Below are 24,109 nucleotides of genomic sequence, written 5' to 3' on the forward strand. Positions count from 1 at the left end.
TCTTCCCCTCCCTCCCTTCCTTCCTCATTCCTTCCCTCCTTCCCTCCCTCCCACCCTCCCTCCCTCCCTTTTTTCCTCCCTCCTCCCTGGCTAATGCACCTGCCTTTACTCTCTTGTTCTTTTCTAGACTCTAAGCATGGGATGAACACAAGAGGATCCCTCTGACAGTATGTGGCTGGCCTCTAGCTGAATGGCCAGGGTTCTGATGGGGGTCAGTCAGACCCATGGATGTCAGTTCAGAGCCTGTCTGTGTAGAGGCCTAGACCCACATGCTAGACACCACCTCCTCTTCTCTCTCTCTTGGAGAGGAATATCCAGGAAGCAGCTCTTAGCTACGTCTGGACTCAGCTCACCCTCTAAGTTCGTCCAACTCTGGTCCCCCCCCCCCAACTCACCCTGTACGAGGCCCAACAGGACCTCACCCCAGACAGCCAACCCAATACCTATCCTTCTCTTCATTCTTAACACAAACAACAGCCATTTGCCTTCAGGATGTTCTGGATTTATAAGAAAAAAACATGACCACACTCCAGCTGGGACCACATGTGGACTTTGGTTTCCAGTAACATCAATTACTCTGTAGCTGAGCCTTTGGAATCAGTTCCTCCCTCAGCTACAGCTTTTTAGAGTTAATCTGGGCTAGAATTTCAAACAACCCCACCAGGCCTCGAGTTGCTGCCTGTGAACTGAACTATAACAACGGACTTCTGAAACATATTCATAAAAGACAGCTCCATTTTATCTGTGACAGAATGCTTTAGGATATAGAGTCAGGGGTTGGGCATCTACAGGGGACAAAACCAGGCCCTTTTTTTTTCTAGGCCAGGTCTTTTTGTGTTTTTCAAAATGTCACCTTTGTAATTTGTAAATCATAGAAATGCTACTGCCTTCCATATCATTGTGTGTGAAAACAGGTTAATATTTATAAACTGCATTATTTTAAGTTGGTACTTTTATAGACAATGTGATCATGAACTTTCTGTTATAAATAACAGTTCGTTGTGATGAAACATTAAAAAAATACCCCCAAACCTGTCAAATTTTGAAGTGCCATGTTCTACAATGAGGGGGGTGGGGATGATGCTGTTTTCTATTGGATAATTTATTGCATAATTCAAAAGCAATTCTTAGAATTGCTGGCAGTCAAAACACATTTGGCTGCAACTTAGCAGAGTCTAACCCAATGTGAAATCTGAAGCTGTTCTAGAGCCTCATAGGGTCATGGGGACAGTTCTTTAGTTCTTTCCAAGTGGCTGTAAGAGTAGGAGGCTTTTAACAGGAGGAAGGTGAAGAAGGTGGGTGTGTGTTGTTCCTCTTCCAGCAGCCTCCTGCACTGGCTTCCCTGGGGTAAGACTTAGCTGTTCTCTATGAGCATGCACAAAGGTGACTGCTGGCTGTGGTGGAGTCCTGCTTCCTTAGAGGTCTTCTGGGTGTCCGGTTTGCTAAAGGTTGGGACATTTCAGTGTGTGTGTGTGTGTGTGTGTGTGTGTGTGTGTGTGTGTCCATGGGGAAGTAGGGATGGAGCCACCCTCTCTAAGGAGGGAATAGAGTGGCCATTTGCACAACACCATGCCGGATGGTAAGCTCATCTTCAGTAATAATTTATTAGCTCGTTATGTCAGAACAAATGACCATTGTCCTTGTCCTCAGAGCTCCAGGGTGAAGCAGAGGGAAAGGTAGGCAGAAAACATGTCCTTTAAAAGTGTGTATATAAGACATACTTTTCTATTAAAGTCTAGGAAGGAAGTTGCTAAAGCTAGGATTTAAATGTGCCTCAGAGGCTCATATGCTGATGGCTTGGTGCCTGGATTCTGATGCTATTAGAGGTAAATTCTGGAGGAAGTGGGGCCTGATGGAGGGAAGTGAGGTCATTGAGGGTGATGCCCTTCGCAGGGATATCGGAACCTCTGACCCTTTCTGATCTCTCTTGCTTCTTGTCTACTATGAGGTGAACAGATTCTATTGCCATGTTTCTGCTGTGACACACCACTGCCACAGGTCTACAGCAACAATGCCTAATTGACTTTTCTTCCTCCTTGTCTTCCAACTCCTCCACCCCCTCCTCCTCAGGTGCTCCTTATTCTAGGTACTCATTGCCTCCTCGAAGGAAAGCTGAGTTCCTGAGGAATAAACAGGCAACAGGGCCAGGGAGCTTTCTTCCAGTGAGCTGGGAAAGCATGGTAAGGAGCTGGCCAGGCCGGCAGAGAGTGGACAGAGGCTTTCAGTGCCATGGAGCCTGCTGCACAAAGACTGTTCAGACAAGATCCTTGTTGTGCAGCAAGCTGAGCAACAGTCCCCAAAGGCATCAGGTTCTAGTTCCTAGGACCTTACATAGCAGAAGGGACTTTGTAGATTTTCTTGGAATGGGGGTGGTGGTGGCCATATTCACTTGTGTGTGTACCTATGAGAGAGAGCCGGGGTGGAAGTGGGGAGGACATGACACAGGAGAAGACACCATGTCAGCTGAAGCAGATGCCTTCCTGCTGGCCTTTAAGGTAGAAAGGGAGGTAAAGAACTGATGACTGCAGATCTGGAAGCTGGGAATGACAGGGAAGCAGATTCCCCCCAGAGCCTTGGAGGGAGTCCACTTGGAACTTACAGGTGATGGAGTAATTTATGTCACTTTCAGACCCTGTGTTTGTGATGGTTTGCTACAACTGTAGGAAGTGAACACATCCTGTTTGTTGTGAGCCAAGGGAAGGGTGTCATTAGATGGATTAGTAGGGGCATTTCTTGATGGCCATGATCAATCATTTGGTCATGACGTTGGAATAAAGGCAAATATTGGGGCACATTCTGGTAATGCCAGCACTCATGAGTCTCAATGGAAGAATTTAGCATTTGAGCCCAGCCTGGAATAGGTAGTGAGAATCTATATCAAAAAACCTAAATAAATAAAATAAGGTCAAGCCATTGGAATGTTTTAAGCAGGGGAGATATGATCCAATTTTTCTTTAACAAAGAACTTTGCTCCTGGGTAGAGATGTGACCCAAATTCATAGGGGCGGGGATGAGAGAGGAGGAAATGGGAAGGTGACTGAGGTCCTAGTGCAGTCTGGGTATTGATGGGGGAGGTGAAGCTAGGAGGATGGGCCCCAGAGACTCTGTGGAGGTGGGTGCCAGGGGCTTACAGGTAGATAGCAGAGGGCCCAGGGAAAGGGAAGACTCCAGAATGAAAAATTTTAGTTCTGAGCATCCGGAGGCTGGGGAACAGCAGGTAGGAAATAAGCTGAGAAAGAAAAGACTTCTGTTTCTGATGGTCAAGTTTGCTATCCCTAAGAGAAGTCAAGATATACTGCATTAATCTGGAGCCCAGAAAGGGCACTGCCAGAGAGAGTGGGGCAGGTGTCCTCAGCGTCAAAATGACGAGTGCTTAGACCTGGATGGCAGAATCCAGGGAGAGACCGGGAAGGAGAAGGGGTTAGAGCCAAGTGAGGCGGTGCATACTAGCACTCCCAGCACATGGTTCATCTTTGGTGACATCCTGAGTTGAGGTCAACCTGGACTACACGAGACTCCATCTTAAGCAACAGCATCAATCAATCAACCAATCAAAGGAAAACAGTGACAAAACAAAAAGGGAAATAAGATGTTACAAAAACCCAAACAAGGACAGTGCCCAGACCTTGGTAGGGAATTACTGACAGATTTCAGAGTTGAAGAACTTTCCAGACTTTCAAAAGGCCAGCAGACAACACTGAAAGGATTTGGGTACCCAGTGAACTGGGGTTCTTAGTCTGAAATGTCTTCGACTGAAAAGTTACTGGTGAAGCACATGCAGATTTCCAACATGGGCAAGAGTACTTAATTCTTATGTGCGGAACAAAAGGTACCAGAACAGGAGACTTTTCTAGATTTTAGTTTTTGGAAACTTTTCAGATTTTAACTATCTCTCTCATGATCCTGGGAGAAAGTGGTCACTGAGTATTTTCCTCACCTTACCTCAGCCTCCTCCACAGTCGGGAAACCAGATACTGAAATGAATATGTGGTGCAGAAATGTGATCAAAAGGGCTGGGGGTGTAGCTCTGTGGGAAAGCACTTGCCTAGCATCGCACAGATCAGGGTTCAATCTCCAATACTGAAAAACAGAAGAAAGGTTACAGTGGAACTGCGCCAGAAGTGGGCAGAGTCTAGGCCAGAGTTGTGATGCTTTACTTCAACAATGTATCATTAAGGTATCTCCTCCCACTCAATTGTCCCGGTGTGGTGGATTAAGCCCCAGCATCTTTCATGCTCTGCCGCCAGGTTGGCATAGTGGCTACAGGTCTTCAGGGCATGGGGACTGAGCTGAGCAATTTCCTGTTTGAGAGTGACATCCAAACACACTACAGCTGCGTAGACTGGAAACCCAAACTCTTAGCTGTGTTAATCTCATTGCAACCTGTGATTATTTTCCCCAACAAGTCACCATCCAATCCTCTAAGCACAGCTCTCCTCTGTCACTCATCCTGTCAACTTTTGTTCTAAGGAACACTGCAACCATTCCAAAAATTGGAATAACTTCTTTTCACTTTTCTCTTTCCAAACTTCTCTTTCCCTTAATAATTTTTTGACATTTTGTTGTGATGCTCAGGCTGGCTTTGAACTTGAGATCTTTCTGCCTCAACCTTCCTACTGCTGGGGTGACAAGTTTGTATCACCATGTCTAGCTATCTTCTTTCTTGGCAGCTGACTTTCCGTGTTCCCTGATATTCACCACTTCTTACTCAGTGCTTCCATTCCCTGGAGACAAGGGGTCCCTTGGCTGTAGCAGTTCCATGGCTGGGCTCCTTGCTTCTGCCCCAAGTGTGCAGATTGAGTCTAGTAAAACCAACACAAGTCAGATTAGCCGCTGCCCTTCTCTAAGTCCTCTTTGACTAAGTGCAGAGCTTACCTAAGGAGCTGTGTTCAATGGGAGCAGAAACCAAAGCTGGCACAGATGAGAAGAATGAATTTCCTTCCCTGTGGCACCACTAGAGATTCCTTCCCAAGGAAGGATGGCTATGCACATGAGACCATGCTTAGTGCATGCATTGCCCCAGATGGGTCCCAGATGTGGTGGACATGTGTCAGAGAAGATCACTAAGTCTTTTCTTCTGTGTGCTTTAGAGTCCCTCACAGAAACCATTCATCACTGGTAAGTACTGATAACAGCTCAAAGAGGAAAGCAGGGCCTCAGCTGGATTATCTTAAAGATGTTTAATATAATCCTTTTTTATCTCATTGAAAAGAGCTTTTAGGTGGCTAGTGTAAAAGCTTCCAGATGGAGTGCTCAGATGTGCCTGAGTCCCTTCCCCAGAGATAAATACATCTGTGACAGAGGACTCTAAGCTCATGACACTATGCTGAGCTTCTGTGGAGAAAGCAGTGGTACCCTAGCCTCGCCTGCAAGGATAACTGGTCTAGGTAGCCTCTTGGCTCAGACCTCATTCTGGTTTGGAGCCATGTTCACTGGGTTGGTGGGAACACAACTAGAACCATGGAGGTGAGTGACTAGGTGAGAGATTAGAAGTCACCATTCACTGTGATGGGGAGGGGCAGAGGATTGCAGTGGGGCAGGGATGCCACACATCTACTTTGGGTTGTGTTAAATGCAGATATGGAGTAAGCAGAAAAGTATGAAAATAAACACAGAGGGTGTTTATTGAGAGCTTGCTTAGTGAGGCATGGGGTAACCCCTGGGAGATATAGAGCAGGATCTATGTCAGGCCATTACAGTACTATTAAGAAATGTTTCTTTCAGTTCCCTCTGTGTGTCTGAAATAGCTCTCAAAAAGTTACTGGGATTTACCAATGTATGAGATGGCTCTATTCAATTAACTGGCCATGTGTTAGCAGTCCTGTACATGCAGTAAGAGGATTGGGTATGACAGCTTAGAATCACATTCGTTATCAGGCTAATAATTCTTCAAGGAGTCCCATTGCTCTAGGAATGTGGCCCCACCTGGCCCTGATGAAGTGTGCCATGCCTTCTCAGTCCCTTCAATAAGTCATAACTTTCTGTTCCCTTTGGGTTGTTCCCTTAGATCTTGCTGATGTTCATTGTTGCTCTGTTATTTCGCAGGAGCCTTTCCAAGCTGCCTCTGAGTGTGCCCCTCCCTTCTCAGAGTGCCTAGATTGTTCTTATCCTAACTGTGAGTGAGTGTCACTGGTGGCAGCAGGGGCTACTTCGTGCTCCCTGCTGGAGGCAGGCTTGGTGCTCCTCTTGGTACTTCTCCTGGTAGCTCCTCAGCAGCTCCTGGTAACTCAACCTAATCTGCATGGAGCCAAGGCCCAGCTGGGTGGGAGAGGCTGGGGTAGGGAAATAGGTAATCAGAAGCGTCTGGGGTCAGAGTTTGGACTTAGGCTGGGTCCTACATGAAGGGAAGCTTAGAGAGGGCTGATAAGCACTCTGTCAGAGAAACCTTTTAAACATGGATGAGGAAATAGCATCTGTGGGACTGAGGGAATCTGTTTCCCATCTCTGGACCTTATTCTCCCCTCTGTAAAATGGAAGATGAAGAGCTGCAAATAATATATAGTTCGATAACATTGTTCTCCCATTTCAGATCATGGCAGGCATATTTTGAGCCGGAACAGTCTGAACTCAGCTTCAGCATCATGGCAGCTCAATTCTAGGCAGCCAGTACCAACTGACAGGGCATGGTGACTGAGATGAGCCTGGGTGTAAGGCTTGGCTTAGCTTAGCTAATGATCTTGGATGAAGTCAGGCCCTGACCCAGAGCACGTGACAACAGGAGGGCCAAGTGAGATGAGTGGCCATTGTGGCTAGGAGTCGACAGATAAAACAGAATTGACAGGACCATGGCAAGCTGGAGAAAATAAGAGGGCTTGCCTCATCAAAAGAGTCCCAAAGTCCACTTTCTCAACTCCTTTCTCTCCCTTAGAAAAACCAGTTTTCAAGTTGAAATACTCCCCCACACAACCAGATTGGATCTCCAAGTCCTGCAGTGTCATAAGAGAATCCAGTCTGTTGGGGGATGTTGTTGCCTTAGGCTACTGCAAGTCACTATTGATTCATATCATGTTGCATCTTGCTAGAGCTCGAGAAGCTGGGAGCAGGAAGTTTGTGTACCAGTGAAAGACAGGTGAGGCTTGAGGCTTAGGTTTAAAAAAGATGTCAATTTTATCACCAGTGATTTCAGTGGGAGAGTTGTGCTGACTTTATACTGTTAGTAATCACTCATATGTCCGCCGATGTTTCTGTTCTCATTGGTTTCAATTCTTTGGATTTTCAGAAACATGCCACTTTCCACTGGGGGAATTTGTGTCATGATTAAACACACACACACACACACACACACACACACACACACACACCTCCTTCTTTCTCAGTATTAATCACCTTCTCCCATAATTAGTAGTTAAAATGTCAAAGGAGAAGGAATTAATTAAGAGGACTATCCAGTGAAGCAAGGCATGTGCTGCCAGGCTCTGGGGCTGATTATAAAAAGAGTTTCCTTAAATATTTGGAGCACTTTTGGGAGTCAGAAGCCTCCCTTTTTAATTGAAAGATCCTTAACTATACTCCAAATCTGGCTAGTGGCCAGGGGTGCAAGCCAGGGTAAGGTGGAGGGTGGAAATCCTTTCTCGAACCTTAGGAGAATCTCTCCAACCTGGGATAGGTGGCCGCCGGGTTCAAAAACAGCAGGTTTCCAGACCCCATCTGAGAGCAGGAAGAGCTTCCTTCAACTTTTGCTGAGCGCCTACTGTTAGGAGATACTGTGTAGCATTTTACAATAATTGGGCAAGACAGGTGGTCCTAACACCTCCATTCTACAGATGAGGAAATTGAGGCTCCTCATGGTTGGGAGTTCCCCGGGTCACATGGCGAATAATTGAGAAAGAAAACATTGACTCTTAGGTGTGATTCTAAGCTTTGATCTTTCATGGAATTCTGAAAAACTATTCTCAGCTCTCCTCTGGATCTCTTCCCACTGGGGTTTTGACAGCTAAGGCAAGAGCCAAGACCAGAGCAAGGGAGGTGGAGCTTGGAGCACTGCGCCCCTCCCAGGTCTGATTTTAGCCAATGGTGACGTAGCAACCGCAGCCTTTTGTCCAATCAGCCGTCGCTCCTCGTCCCCATCCTCTCTCTTCTGCTCCTTCTGCCCCGCCCCTTCGTTTTCCCTTTGGCTCCACCGAGCTTGACCGAGCGGAAAGTCCCTTCAGCCGGCGCCGCGCCAGCAGCCATTGGAGGAAGGTCTGTTACAGGAAGATCCAATCAGAGCGCGCGCAGGGATGAATCTCTAGAAGCGATTGGCTGGCGTGGCGTCCGCCCTCTCCGCCTCCGCTCCTCCCTCCCCGCGGGCGGTTCGGAGGCGGGGCAGGTGGGGGCGGGCCCAGGTAGCAGGTTCGGCTGCGCGGGGGCCGCGCGCCTGAGGTAAATACTGGGGTGGTGGGTGTGGGGCGCCGGGCCGGCCCGGGACGCCGGCTCTGAAGCCGGGGCCGCGGTCGGGTCGTTGAGCGGCGGCCGAGGAGGGTGAGTGAGCGCGGCCGAGCGGCCGAGGCAAGGTCCCCGGTGTTCCTGTTCCGCCTCGTCTCGGGCTCCCTGAGCCGCAGAGGCGACCGACGGGCCTCAGCGCCCGCCCGTTAGCTGCCCCGGGCCGCCGAGCCTCTGACGTCAACCGTGGCTGCCCACCTCTAGTCTCTCAGAGGGCTCCCGGGTCGCGGGACTCCCGGACCAGAGGACTTGAGTAGGAGCAGCGCAGGACTCAGTCTCCCTGTTTGGCCCGCTGTCGTTGACAGATGGGGAAACTGAGGCCGGGACGCTGGCTGGCTCCCAACAGCTGCAGAAGGCACAGAGATCCCAGGGTTATGGTACTTCATGTCTGTACTGTTTGGGGGTGCTGTTTGTGACTCCTCTCCCGGAAGAGCAGTCTGGCCTCGCTAATGGCGTGTTCTGCTTTTTCTTTCAGTTTCCCTGGTCTGGGGGAGCGGGGGGGGGGGCGTGGAGTAGGGAGGAGGGAGGATGGTTTTGCACAGTAGTGTAGTTGGAAGGTGTGCCCTGTTGAGACAGGTACCTCTCCTTCCTTTTATTACCACGGTCAGCCTTGGTGGAGAATCGCGAAGTCGTGAATGAAGATCACGGTCTTGAGCTGAGTTCAGCTGGGTCAGCTGCCAGGTTGTTCATGTCCTTGGCATCCTTTCCTATTCCACCCCTTGGCATTTGCATGTTTTAAGGGCTTGTCGTCTTCTAGCCATCAAACCTTGCAATCTCCCAACCCCCATTATCCTCGCCACCATCCTCTCTCTTCATTTTCCCTGGAAAGTTGTCTTCTTAGAGGAACATTCATTCATACCTTGTTTTTTTTTTTTTTTGAGTTGGGGCTAATTAGAGAATCTTAATAAGATTGTTCATTTTTGTAATCATTGGCTCCAGAGGAGAATGCAGGCCTGAAGGGGGCGTGCATTCAAGCGTCAGTCTCCTGCACACCCCCTCATACCTCAAGTAGGTTGAGTGGTCCCAAGAATTTAGCCTGCTGCTCCCCACTGGGTAGTGGGTGGATTTGCACAGAATGATTTGCTGGAAATTCTTAGTGAAGTTCGTGTAATTTGAATGTTGACAATACCCAGAACATTCTCTAATGTTCTGCTGCAAAATTTTAAGGTATTCTTTCAAAGAAATCCTTATTTGGAGAGCTAACTTTTGAAATGAGCTGATAAGGCCAGGAACTTGTTATATAAAAAACATCAAACAGAAGATAGCTAAACTGTGGTTAAGTGATTTAAGGGATTCTTTTATACAGGAAGAATGAGGACAGTAATTATCCTGCTCATCAAACTATGCTAGTATTTTGTTCCTGGTTTGTATACTGTGATCTTAAATTTCTTTATTTTTTTTTAACATGTCATAGGTGGTGTGAGCCTAGGAAGCCAGTTTCAAATGAAGCTCAAAACAACTTGGTTTCATAATTGTGACATTTTCCTTATTTCTACTTATATTCGTAGCAGCATAGCCTAAAACTGATTGTGATTTCTTTTATCCAGAGAATTGATAATATTTTAGACAAAAGTCATGTTTCCTGTTTCTTGATCTTATTTTTAACGTAGTAGAAACTTTTAGTCACTAAAAAAGGATAAGGCAATAACACTTTGGCTTATCACTGTTAACCACCTAAGCTAATCAAGTTTTCCAGCCTAGGGACTGGAATGACACGGAGTGGGAGGTCATGGCTTTGGAGTATAGTGGCTAGGTTTAACTCACAAGAGACAGTATTGTTGCTGTCCTTCCTGATATGGCTGAAGATGCAAGAAGCAGCCTTTTTTTTTTTTTTTTTTTTTTTTTTAAACCTTCTAAGACCAACTTGTTTTAGGGACTGTATCCTGGTGTCACAAGTTATTCTGGTCTTGGAATTTCTCAATTTCTATTTACTGTCTAGGCATGTAACAACTTGTTCTTTTAGTGAGAGTTGTTTTTTCTTAAAATAAGTCTTAAAGCATTTGGAAAAATATATGTCTCTTTTCTTAAGTATCCCTGCCAGCCTGCTTACATCTTTACCATTCGTGATTTGGGCAGTATTGCAGTGTCTATGCTGATTTAGAAATCTTCCTGTGATGTTTTAGGATAAGGAGGCTACCTCAGAAGGTGCCAGAAGTTCTTGAATCACACCTGTTTTGGGGTGTTTCTTAGGGATGGTACAACCTGATAACCTGGGCTGATATCAAGATGTCTTATAGTCTAGAAAAGTTTACAGTTATCATTTTTCATTTTTTTTGTGTAGCTAATGACCATTTGTACTGTGTTTTTAGAACTTGGTAAGTCTGATCTTTAATATTCGTTGTAGGAACGTATGTGTTTTTTTTTTTTTTTTTTTTTTTTTTTTTTTTTTTTTTTTTGGTTTTTCGAGACAGGGTTTCTCTGTGTAGTTTTGGAGCCTATCCTGGCGCTCGATCTGGAGACCAGGCTGGCCTCCAACTCAGAGATTGGCCTACCTCTGCCTCCCCAGTGCTGGGATTAAAGGCATGCCACCAATGACTGTCGGAACTTATATCTTAATCATCTTTTCATTTCATTCACTGGAAATTGACCAACATCTATATTTTTCAACCCTTATTTATTTTAATGATTTTTTATCTTAATATAATGAAACTCCTTTATTCAGCATTCAGGCCATCAACAAGCTCATATAAACAGATATTATTTCAAATCTCTATGATTCTTCTTCCTTCCTTTCCAGTGCCCTCAAAGGAAAAAAAAAGCCTCTGTTCATCCTTTTTCAGACTGAACAGTTTGAGGCTACACTGCTGTGTTCCAGCTCCTTCATAAGGTTCTTCCAGTACTTCATTAATTTTCAAAATATACATGCTTACTATTACCCAGTCTGACCTGAGACAGTCTTTAGATGAGTTGTTCATGATATGCTCACTTTCACAATGATTCCATTTGCTAAGTGACAAGAGAGTACAACTGAAAATTTCTCACTTCACTCAAACCCCATCCTTTTGACCGTGAACTTGGGATGTCTTTTCCTTGTGCTATATTGCAGCAGTCATGACCTGTATTTAAAAGCTAGAGCAGAGTGGGTGGAAAGCAATCATCACACCTTACTTAAAGCCTGTGGATTTCAGTGTCTAACCTTGACTATCAGGATACTAACCCCTGGTCTGGAAGGAACTCACAATGTGATTTTGATGTTTCTCTTTGTAGAGTCTCGCCCCCACCCCTTTGTAGAGTCTTGAGGCTGTTTTTATTGCATGGTGTTTTAAGCTTCATTTAACTCCTGTGAGGATCTCAGTGGAATGAGAATATTAGCATTATATTCATTACTACAGTGGGAAGAAAGATATGTTAGTGCATTTCTTTTGTAATGCTAATATCTTGAAATGATAAATGATCATTCTAGAAAGAACCATAAAATTCTTCTTTCAACTTTATTATTTGTAATGAAGGAAATTAATTTTAATGTATTTCAAATCTATTCTTAATATATTCCTTCTAAAAGAGGGAAGCTTTACCGTAAGAAAGTATTTTGTAACATTTACTTTGATTATTCTAGTTGTCTCTTGTAACCTATCCTGTTACTGAGTATAAACTCAGGTTCACTTGTGCAACAAGTTGGTAGACGTTCATCACTTTGTCTAGTTCACTTTAAGAATGGTGCTTTAAAACTTCTGTTTATTTCCATGAACCTTTTTTTACTTCTGTTTATTTCCATGAACCTTTTTTTACTTCTGTTTATTTCCATGAACCTTTTTTTACAAAGTGGCTATATTATTCTTTTTAAACCTTGGACTACTTCCCTTAATGAGTTGTAAAAGGCAATTTTGTAATCAAATTCATTTAAAAATATAATATCCTAAAACATATACAATGATTTGTTTTCCTTTGATAATGTTTCATTAACACTAATGTTTTCCATTTCCAATTGTGGCATTAGTTGTTAAGTTAGAAAACCAACAGAATAGGCAGTTTCCAATGTACTATTTAAAGATACCTGGTTTTAGAATTTTTTTTAGAAAATTTTAGAAATAGAAATAATTTATTTTAAAAATAAAATAGCTATGAAACGGTTTTGGCCAAAAATTTTGCATTTAAAGAGACCTCAAACAACAACTAACTGCTTTTTGACTGCCTCAACCTCTCGGAAGAGTCTCAAGTATATCTTTGTAATAAGGCTTTATGCACCTTATTCTCCAAGACCCTTCTAGAATTTGTCTGTTCCTCTTTGTTTTTGTTGCTTTGCTTTTTCAGACACAAAAACATACATCATCACTTCACTTCTTAGAACCTATTAGAAACAATAAATTGGAAAGCAAGGAGGCCACAAAAAGAGTCAAAGGCAGACTTCAGGAAACCACAGAAAATGGCTGATTGCAAGAGGGACATATAAATATAGACTGATTTATAGAAAACAGGAAAGAAAGACAGAGGACAGGATGGAAAGCTTTTTAATAAAGTAACAAACAGCCTTATATAGTGTTGCTCACTAATAATAATTTATATTCTAATGATAACTTAGTGATTGAGAAAAAAGTAATTTCCTTTCTTGAAAAATGCTGACATATTATCAGCATTTTAGTAAAAAAACAAAACAAACAAAAAACCCCACTTTATCTTGGGGCCTCAGAGGCACAGAACCATATTAAGGGGTTGTGTAGCTTCTTGGGTGCCTTTTTGAGGGATTTTGTTTATGTGGGGCTAAGATTGAGGTGTCCACAGGTGTATTATGTAACTGGCAGATATAAATTGATTCCATTTCTGACGAAGTAGACAGTGCCCTCAAGTGGAATTAAAGACACATTACAAAAGGAAGCAGAAAGGAGAATCTCATGTCTCCATCCTCACCAAATGTTGCAAAGATGCTTTAAGTGATGGTGGTTTGGAGGGTGACCTATGTCTCTCATTTGGATTTTCAGAGGGGACAGATTTGTCAAAACGTTACTATGATAGGACACTATCTGTTACTCTGTGTGTGGAATTGCCAGCTTGATTAATCATTGAGTGAAATAATACAGTTTGATGCCTTAGTTTTAAATGTATTTGACTTGAATTACAAGAATAAAATAGCCACATACATACGAAAGCTTTATTAAGTGCTGCCTTTAACCACAGGGCTAGAGAAGGATATCTCCATCTCAAAGAAGGATGAAACAAACAAGTACTGTATTTGGGAACCAAGTAGCCACGTTCTTATGACAGAGATACATAGAAACCATTATTTTCATGAAGATAATTAAATAATAAAGCCCTTAATTTTAAGGAATGAAATTGTGGTTTTAAAATGTATTCTTTGACAATTAGCTCCTTTGCCATGGGTTTCTTAACTGGTTTATAATACCTGGGCATGGATTCCCTCTAGCGAGCAGGCCTCAAATTCAATAGAACATGGTTGGTTGAGCCTATCACAGTCATGTCACTAGTGGGCATGTTTTGTTCCTGCTGGGTTAGTATTGTGCTTCATAGGATTCATATATGTATATAGTGTTTTGATTACTCTCATTCCACTCTTTCATTTTCCTTCCACCCCTCTCATACTCCTTCCATACAGGTCCCTTTATCACATTCATGCCTTTTTTCTTTTGTGACCTGTTGAGCTTAATGAGGGCCACCTGTATGAGTACAGGTTTGGGACTGGATCCTAGTTTGGGCATAGTGGGTACATATATGAAGATGATGATTTCTCTTCCCCAGAATCCTCTAGTAGCCAGTAGTTCAGCAAGGATGGGTAAAGTTCATGATCCCTTCCCTAATCCATGACTAGTTATTGACATGTCAAGTCTCATACTGGCCCAACGCAGGGACCAAAGCTGCTGTGAGTTTGTGATTGCAGTGGTTGTGTTATGGGCAGAAGATAGCATTTTGCTCCCCATTTCCCTATCTTCCAGCTTTTATATTCTCCACCTCCCAACCCCACCCCATTTTGTAACATTCCCCGAACCTTAGAGAGGGTAGTATAAATCTTCTGTTTAGAGTTCAGTGCTCAGCTGTTCCCTTTTCTCAGCACCTTGGACAGCCAAGAATCTCTGCATTCATCACCATTCATCGTAAAAAGATGCTTCTCTGATTTAGGCTGAGGGTAACATTGGTTTGTGGGTATAACCAGAGATATTTAGAAGTTAGTTGGGCACCATGTCATTTTAGGTAAACAACAGTAGTAAGTTACACCCTAAGCCATGGGTTTCTGCATTGGTTTATAATACTTGATATGGATTCCCTTTAGTAGAGCAGGCCTCCAATCCAGTAGAGCATGGTTGGTTCATCCCAACACAGTCATGCCACTAGGAGGTATGTTTTGCCTGCTGGATTAGTATTGTAGTCCATAGGGTTCACAGCTGGGTAAGACCAACTACCAGCCTACCAGCCTGGGTAAGACCAACTACCAACCTACCAGCCTGCATAGTACCCATCAGCACTGTGGAGCTAGTCAGGAGAATTCCAGCTCTGGTTTCTCTATATCTTACAGCTAAGGAATGTGGTCTTAAGTAATAGAATCTCATCATCTAGTTCCAGTGGGCAACCAAGAGGACTGGCAAGAGTCTGGACTGTCTTGGGAGCCTTTTCAAGCTCATTGACTGACAGTTCATAAGGAGGTATCTCACACCTGGCACTGGGATTTTTGTTTAATAACTTCAGCTTCCAGGATCATCATCTAGGCAGGCAAGATATCTCTCTTCTAAATCTAATTTTCTTGTAACTTGTATTTTTACATTGGCTTGTGAAATAGTAGATTTTTGACTGGCAAGATGGCTTAGCAGGTGAAGGTGCTTGCTGCTAAGCCTGATGACCTGAATTAGATTCCTGGAGCCTACATGATGGACAGAGAGAACCAATTCCTACATGTTGTCCTTGTACCTTTACATGTGAACTGTGGTATTTGTATGTAGCCAGTGTGAACAACTTTGCCTTGCTCCTGATTTTAGTGGGATTGTTTCAAGCATTTCTCCATTTTGTGTGGTGTTGGCTGTGGGCTTTGTCATATACAGCACTTGAAATTATGTTGTTTTAAGTCATCAATTAAAGTAGGCTTTAAAATGAGGCTACAGAATTGTAAAATTATTTTTGTAACAGTTTTAAATGAAAAATTTAAGCTGGAAAATAATCACTTGTATATTCTTTCCTTTTATACATAGTTAAAATTGTGGTATGAAAACAACAATTTATAGATATAAACATCTATAATTTATAGATATAAACATCAAAATCAGATTGGATTAAAAATCTTAGAGCAATGTAATATAGTCATATGTCATTATTGCATAGTCCAAATTTTGGTGCTACAAACCATTTTCTAATATTCTTTATATATTCAAGATATAATATTTAGTACATGTAATTATAAGAAATTAAATGGTAGTTATAATTAATATAATCAACAATCTTTGTCTAAGAACAAAAGATACAAGATTATGAAAATGAAATTGAGGGGCTAAAGAGATTGGTCAATGGTTAAGAGTGTGTACTGCTCTTCCAGAGGACTTGAATTCTATTCTTTTCACCTGTGGTGGGTGGCTTATAACTGCCTGTAACTCTAGCTTCAGAGGATCCAACCGTCCCTCTTTTGACCTCCTGGAATACACACATGTACCATACAATCACAGAGATACAACATACATACATGTAAATAAAAACAAAATGTATAAAACATAAAATTGAGTGAGATAATGTTCCATTTCCAAAATAGAGCATATAGATAAATGAATTTGTGGATAAAGTTTCAGAATGTAATATTGTCATATTTTTAATTGATAAGACACTCAATACTGAAATTGTTACTTTCTAAGCCACATGTTTAGAAACACCCTTTTTAATTTATATGATTATGTGTGTTTTCTCAGTACTGTGTCTTATTCAAATTAGACAGAAATGCTACCTATGTAAAGTTTTAAAAACCGTGCCAGAGTCTGTATATTAAGATAACCTTTAAGTTCTTATAGGCTCCAATTTTATAATTTTGGAACAGTCATTATTGCTTAGTTACTAGAGTTTTTAAAGAATGCAGTTACAGTGGACACAGTCACATGTGTCTTTTAGCTCTTTGAGATGTTTATGTATGTATATAGTCAAATGAGATTTTAAAAATCTTTAGCTTTAATTTAAGGTTGTATTGAATGGAGTCTAAAGTTTGTTTTGCTTGTTTGCCAGGCACTTTGAATCGCTGTCTTTTTACAGCATGGACAGCAGGTTGCTAACAACTTGCCTTGGGACTTCCTGTGAGTTCATTTTTTGGGATTTTATGACAGATTTGCTAGTGGTTCCTTTTTGTGAGTTGATGTTCTGAAGTTACTGTCACAATGAGTTCAGGCCTATGGAGCCAAGAGAAAGTTACTTCACCCTACTGGGAAGAACGGATTTTTTATCTCCTTCTTCAAGAATGCAGTGTAACAGACAAACAGACACAGAAGCTCCTAAAAGTGCCCAAAGGAAGTATAGGACAGTACATCCAAGACCGTTCTGTGGGGCATTCAAGAGTTCCTTCCGCAAAAGGCAAGAAAAATCAGATTGGATTAAAAATCTTAGAGCAACCACATGCAGTTCTATTTGTTGATGAAAAGGATGTTGTAGAAATCAATGAGAAATTCACAGAGTTACTGTTGGCAATTACCAACTGTGAGGAGAGGCTCAGCCTATTTAGAAACAGAATTCGACTAAGTAAAGGCCTCCAAGTAGATGTGGGCAGCCCTGTGAAAGTACAGCTGCGATCTGGGGAAGAGAAATTTCCAGGAGTTGTACGCTTCAGAGGACCTTTATTAGCCGAGAGGACAGTGTCGGGGATTTTCTTTGGAGTAGAATTGCTGGTAAGTTTGATAACACATTTGAGAGAGAGAGAGAGAGAGAGAGAGAGAGAGAGAGAGAGAGAGAGAGAGAGAGAGAGAGAGAGAACGCAGGCAAGCGCATACAAGCATATGTTTTCCCCTTTTTATGCAATGTATTTTTAATATTCATAGTCCTTAGGATTTATGTTTTTTGTTTTTTTGTTTTTGGTTCTGTTCTCAGGATGGACCCCTGGGCCCTCTGCCACTGAGCTATATTTCAGCCCCAAAATTTAATGATAAATTGAAAGGATATAAAGACAATTCTTGGAAATTTTTAAAATGCTCTCTCAGCCTCAACACATGGGGGAGGGCCTAGGTCCTGCCCAGGATGATATGACAGACTTTGGGGAACCCCCATGGAGGGCCTTACCCTCCCTGGGGAGCAGAGGGGGAAGAGGAGGGGGGCTGGTAGGGGGTTGGGGGAGGGAAGGGAAAGGGAGAGGGAGTAGAGATCAACATATGAAGCAGGCTTGTTTCTAATTTGAACTAATAAAAAATAATTTCTTGGGAAAAATGAAAAGAAAAGAAAAAAATGATCTCTTCCAGTAGAAACATACAAGTCATTATTCTGGACTTTCATATCTTAGAAGTTTTAAGTTACCTATATTAAAAGTTAGCACTACCAATTGTAATTAACCACTTCAAAAATATCTTGTGATATCATCTTTAGGATTTCCAGTTCTTATGTATGCTATTAAGTATAACAGTTTAGAGGCAAGATTTTTGAAGTGTGTTGTAGCAATTTCAGTTTGCTTATACTTATCCCTGATAAGTATAAATTACCTTGGAGTTTATTTCTCTTGAAAACGTATCTAAGAATTCTGTATTTCCAAACTGAATATTGGTTCTCAGCAATGCCACACTGATGTTCTTGTGAGTAGATTTTCATGCTTTATTTGCTTCTTGATTTGATTTTTCAAGCAGTGAGATAATTAGGTTTTGACAGCCAGTTATGGTATATACTAGCAGGGTTGCCAGGCTGCTTAACTAGCCTACATCAAATTCTCCTAATTTGTTCATCATCTGTGAAGTGCTTAGAGTACATGTGACTTGCAGTAGTTCTACAGCAGACAGCATACAGTTTGTTCTCAGTAAATGGAGCTAATGCTGCTGTTTGCTTAAGGTAGAATTCTGTTCATGACAAAAGTCATGGTAGAATTATGTTGTACATTTTGGCCCAACTCTTTCTCAAAAGAATTATGATCTGAAATTAGGAGTTAGTTTCAACACCAGATATAGCTTCTTTATTTTTAAGCACCCTTAACCCAACAGCAGCTGCTAGTCTTGGTATTTCTTATTATGTGTGTAATTTAGAGTTTTTCCAAAGAAATTGTCCTTAAATCCCTTCAATAGATAATCCTTTTATATCTCTTTAAAAACTCTTTCAAAACTAGGAAGAAGGTCGTGGCCAAGGTTTCACTGATGGAGTGTATCAAGGGAAGCAGCTTTTTCAGTGTGATGAAGACTGTGGTGTGTTTGTTGCATTGGACAAGCTGGAACTCATAGAAGATGATGACAACGGATTGGAAAGTGATTTTGCAGGCCCAGGGGATACAATGCAGGTTGAACCTCCTCCTTTGGAAATAAACTCCAGAGTTTCTTTGAAGGTTGGAGAAAGCATAGAATCTGGAACAGTAATATTCTGTGATGTTTTGCCAGGAAAAGAGAGTCTAGGATATTTTGTTGGTGTGGACATGGTAAGGAAATTTTGGATTGTATTATTGTGAATATATGTATTGGTTTCATTACCAATTTAGGTATAAATAGAATACTATGTATACTGAAAATGGACTAATTTATAGTACTTTAAAGAAGACATTCTAGTTTATCTTTGGTACAGGATCATAAAATAGGACATGTTAGCAGAAACAATGCATTCACTACTTTTTTCATGTTTTAATAAACTGGGATAATGCTCTTTTCCTTTAAATTCTTATTATAGCTGACAAGTAGACAAAAGCAAAAACCAAGCCAAAAAAATAAAAAAATAAAACTGACACTTTCCTGACCAAGCCCAAATAAATTTTATAATACTGTATATTCCTTTCATTTAAAAAGATTTTGGAAAAAAAGATTTTGATACATTTTTGTGTATATCCGATAGTTTAATTAGTTTTTTGATAATAATAAATGTAAAAATTCATTAATAGAAAATGCCTAGGAAAAGAAACATACTGCTTTTTGAGTTAACACAGCATTCCCATAAGACTTGCACTGTTTAAAAACTGTTTTCTTATTGTGGCAAAATATGTATATATTATAAGAAAGTTTCTACCTTAACCATGGTTAGAATAACAGTTCAGTGGCATTTGGTATATTCTCATTATGCCTTCTCCACTGTCTTTCATCATCCCATGCTGAGCTCTGTTCCTATTAAATATATACTGCTCAGTTTGCCCATGTCTGCTAACTACAGTGTGGGTATTTGCCTCCTGTAAGTACCTCAGAAGTGAGGTCATGTGGTATCGCCTCTTTTGTTTGTGTCACTCATTTTTATTACTGAATAATCATACTTGTTAATAATGGGTGCATTCCAGTACACATAGTGAATTAACTTATGGCATTAAGAGAATGAGAAGAAAGAAGTTGAGAACATTTTCATCATAGACTGAAAGTATGGGCAGAAGTTTGTTATGGATAAAGGAGATTCCTTCATAAGTGTTAGTTAATACTAGGGTGTATTAGGAGAGGATATGAGCAGCAGACTCACACAGTGGACATCTTTAGTAATCATTTTTATCTATTTAGAAATATTCTAAAGAGATGGTAGGGTATGAATGTTCTAACATGTTTCTGTTACCTTGTGTTTAGAAATTGTGTAAGATACTCACTAGTTAGGTACAAAATAAGAATTTTCCAGACTCTTACTGTATGAAATTAGAGCCAGACCCGTGGGTACCTCAGAATCACCAGTAATTAAGAGCTAGTGGGTACCTCAGAATCACCAGTAATTAAGAGCTAGTATTCTTTAAATGTGAGTTTAGTGTTTCAAGAGGAGAAGCTTTGGGCTGGGTAGAGATGGTTGGATAAAGAAGGCCGTTAATCTTTGGACTTAGTCTCCCCTTGCTATAGGTTCTTTAGCCCAGGTTTTAAATGTGACAGGAGCTGTTTTGGTCCTCCCCTTTTTTTGATGGTAGCCTAGGTTTAGCCCAGGCAGGCTGTCTTGAGGATTGCCTGTCAGCTCTACCCATGTTCTGTCCATGCATTAAATTTATGTAAGCATCAGTTCCTAACACTCCTATTAGGCTTCTTGAGAAGAAAGTTTCAACAATTGCAACTTTACTCATTCCTTTCTGTTTCCAGGGACACTTTAGCATTCCACACACTGGTGCTCAGAGCAATTGTTTCACTATCATCTGTCCGTACTTCATGAACAACCCATGTAGCTGGTGATACAGTTAGAGTATAACTTAGAAAATCTCCATTGTTTGAGGAAAATCTTGTATACCCACAGATGACAAAAGAATTCTGAAATAACTACTATTCTGTTTATAGAAAGGTGTATAGTAATACATATGAGCAAAGTGCCCAGGGGATGTAAATGTGTGATTAACTTTTTAGAGTAAGTTTCTGGGTAAAACAATGCATCGATGCATTCCCAGTAAATTTTCTTATGCAAATAATGTCTCTTTAAACCTCAGCTGGTGTTGTTATTGCAGACTAAAGTATGAAAAACACTTTTGGTTCATTATTTTGTGTGTTTGCTGTAAGCTGATTATTTTAGTAAAACGATACTTTAGCAGATATTCCTAATAGACTCGGGCAAAATAGTTAATATTTCTCAATGTAAAATATTTTAGAGTATACTTTTGTAAGAAATGTAGATGCTCATATTTATATTTAATAAAGGTTTACTTTTTAATGACATTTCTAGGATAACCCAATTGGCAACTGGGATGGAAGGTTTGATGGAGTACAGCTTTGTAGCTTTGCAAGTGTTGAAAGTACAATTCTTCTGCACATTAATGACATCATCCCAGGTATGTCTCCTTTATGTATTCAGAAGACGGTTTCTAATGTGTATTTTGTTATGAGAATGCAAATATATACACTTAAGACAGATCTCTTGACGTTGGCTTTTATATTGTAGAATTATCATTATATAAAATATCAGTTCTTTTCCCTCAAACAAAAACAATAAAGGTTATTTCTAAAAGTATATAAATGTAGTGAAGTTTATACATTATCTCTTACATTGTCTTCTCCTAGACATTCAAAAATACAAAAACTGCTACCTGTTAGAATCAGAGTTAAAACTAGGAACCTTTAAAGAGAAATTGGTTATCTCATCTAAACTCCACAGTGGATTCAGTATTCTCGTTAAATGAAGGCTGAAGTTCTTTTTTTTAATTAATTATTTTTTTTCATTTATTTTACATTCTGACCAAAGTTTCCCCTCCACTCCTGCACCCCCATCCACTCCTCCTGTCTTTCTGTACAGAAGCAGGCAGGCCTCTATGGGTATCAACAAAGCATGTCATACCAAGTTGAGGTAGGACAAAGCTCCTCCCTTTGTATTAAGATTGGGCAAGGCAACCCACCATGAGGAATAGGTTCCCAAAAACCAGCTCAAGTGTTAAGGACGGGCCTGATCCTATTGCTGGGAGTCCCACAAATTGATCAAACTACATACACAACTGTCAGACATATGTAGAGGACCTAGGTCAGTCCTATGCAGACTCCCTGGCTGTTGGTTCAGAGTCTGTGAGCTCCTATGAGCCCAGGTTAGTTGTTTCTTTGGGTTTCGTTATGATGACATTGACCCTCTCTGGCTCATACAATCCCTCCTCCCTTTAACCTGGAGCTCTGCCCAGAGCTTGGCTTGGATCTCTGCATCTGTTTCCATCAGTTACTGGATGAAGGCTCTCTGATGACAATTAGGGTAGTCACCAGTCTGATTATGGGGCAAGGCCAGTTCAGGTACCCTCTCCACTATTGCTAGGGGTCTTAGCTGGGGTCATCTTTGTGGATTCCTGGAGTTGCCCTGCCATCAGGTTTCTTTCTGACTTCCAAATGCACCCCCATCAAGATATCTCTCTCATTACTCTCCCCCTCCAAGTTCTTTTTTTTTTTTTTTTTTTTTGGAGACAGGGTTTCTCTGTGGCTTTGGAGGCCATCCTGGAACTAGCTCTTGTAGACCAGGCTGGTCTCAAACTCACATAGATCCGACTGCCTCTGCCTCCCAAGTGCTGGGATTAAAGGCGTGTGCTACCACCCAAGTTCTTTTTTAAATATGCTGTTATGATAGGTCATGCTCCATAACTGTAGTCAGGAATATTGCATAGTTTTATTATACATATTATTTTATTTATATTCTTTATTACAAGGTAATAATTAGGGCCAGTAAGATAGCTCAGTGGGTAAAGGCACTTGCACTTGCACTCCCCCCTCTCCCCGACCCGTGTGTGTGTGTGTGTGTGTGTGTGTGTGTGTGTGTGTGTGTGTGTGTGTATGTATGTATGTATGTATTGCTGGGTATGGAACCCAGAGTCTTGTACATAGGTACAAGAGGTGCAGTGGTAAAACACTTTTCCACTGAGCTACAGCTCTGAACTTAAAAACAAATGGAAAAAAAAACAAACACCACCAAAAAAAGAAAAACAAAAAGCACCCCCTCCCCAGAAAAAAAAAAAAAACACCTTAAGAACCTTTTGTTTTGCCTCAAATAAGTATCTTCTCTGGCTGCTGTGAGGTGATTGACAATGGTAGCAACACCAGCCCCTGCTGTTAGAATTCCCAGTGATAGGCTAGTGCAATAAAGCCAACAGAGTCATTCAGAGATGGGGATGTCCAAAAGCCTAGGTAGATCAAGATCATAGCCAGGGATGTGCCAGGCCTGGAATTAGATAATTGTACCATCTTTATATTCTGAACAGAGATTTACAAGATAGGTCTTCATAAACTTTTTTGCTGGTTAAAAATATAAAACAGGGGTTGGAGAGATGGCTCAGCAGTTAAGAGTACTGACTGCCAGGTGAAGAATAGAAGAAAGGGTATCTGATAGGTAGGGTTTTAGTTGGGGGAGTGGTAGGGAAGGATGGGAGGGAGAAGGGAACTGGGAAATCAATCTTGTTTCTAATTCAAATAAAAAAAAGATTTAACCAAAAAAAAAAAAAAAAAAAAAGAGCACTGACTGCCCTTCCAGAGATCTTGAATTCAGTTCCCAACAACAACATGATGACTCAAAACCATCTATAGTGGGATCTGATGCCCTCTTCTGGCATAAAGTCATTCATGCAGACAGAGCACTTCATATACATAAAACAAATAAATTAGTTTTAAAAATATATAAAACAGAAGAACAGCAAGAAGCAGCAGAAAAACAAAACAAAACCAACTGACTCAAATCACACTTAGATTGTCTGTGATGAAAGTAAGTGGCAGAGCCAAAGTCCAAAACGCATCTGATTATCAACCTATGTTCTCTTCAGTCCCCCAACAAATCCCATATCCTATGAGTGCTCTTGCATTGTGAAGATCTGCATAGAAACCCATATTTCTTATTGTCACATACTGGGTGGTTTTGTTTTCATGGAGGCAGAGATGCATTTCATCTCTGGTTCTATAAAAGATGATTTTACTGTAGCAAGAATCATAAGCGAGCAGCATACTATTTTTTTCTTTCTAATGTTTTCCCATTATTGTCAGTGTTGACACAAAATGCTTTTGAGTTTCTTTCTATAGCTTATTTTAAGCCATGAATTTCTTGTTTCGTGGAAATGGAAAATGAAGGCTCCTGGCCTGCACTCTGCCCTTCCTGTCTCCCTGCTGGTGTTAAGTCATAAATACTTGTTTTACAGTTTGAACATGCTTCCCACACAGCTTTTAGTTTTGTAGCAAGAAATGTGCGGTTCAAGTGACAGCTTTATTTCAAT

The 24,109-nt window shown here is 41.3% G+C and overlaps 2 protein-coding genes across 15 annotated transcripts in view; both read left to right on the plus strand.

Annotated features, from left to right (window-relative positions):
- Positions 1–1,040, plus strand: part of Nod2 (nucleotide binding oligomerization domain containing 2) — a 46,767-nt gene extending 45,727 nt beyond the window's left edge. For all 9 annotated transcript variants that reach the window (XM_027405542.2, XM_027405551.2, XM_027405540.2 and 6 more), the window contains one exon: positions 128–1,040. The gene's annotated coding sequence lies outside the window, so the exon portion shown is untranslated. The remainder of the gene's footprint in view (positions 1–127) is intronic.
- Positions 1,041–8,233: 7,193 nt separating this feature from the next.
- Cyld (CYLD lysine 63 deubiquitinase) overlaps positions 8,234–24,109 on the plus strand; it is a 53,249-nt gene continuing 37,373 nt past the window's right edge. For 3 of the 6 annotated variants that reach the window (XM_027405553.2, XM_027405555.2, XM_027405556.2), the window contains exons 1-4: positions 8,234–8,361; positions 16,564–17,216; positions 18,629–18,931; positions 21,109–21,214. In XM_027405553.2, the coding sequence (XP_027261354.1) occupies positions 16,713–17,216; positions 18,629–18,931; positions 21,109–21,214 (913 nt within the window). In that variant the 5' untranslated portion in view covers positions 8,234–8,361; positions 16,564–16,712. Of the gene's footprint in view, positions 8,461–16,563; positions 17,217–18,628; positions 18,932–21,108; positions 21,215–24,109 lie in introns of all 6 variants that reach the window. The other 3 variants (XM_027405554.2, XM_035442576.1, XM_035442577.1) reach the window with 3 other exon arrangements.

Source organism: Cricetulus griseus, chromosome 3, assembly GCF_003668045.3.
Source record: "Cricetulus griseus strain 17A/GY chromosome 3, alternate assembly CriGri-PICRH-1.0, whole genome shotgun sequence".
Taxonomy (NCBI): domain Eukaryota; kingdom Metazoa; phylum Chordata; class Mammalia; order Rodentia; family Cricetidae; genus Cricetulus; species Cricetulus griseus.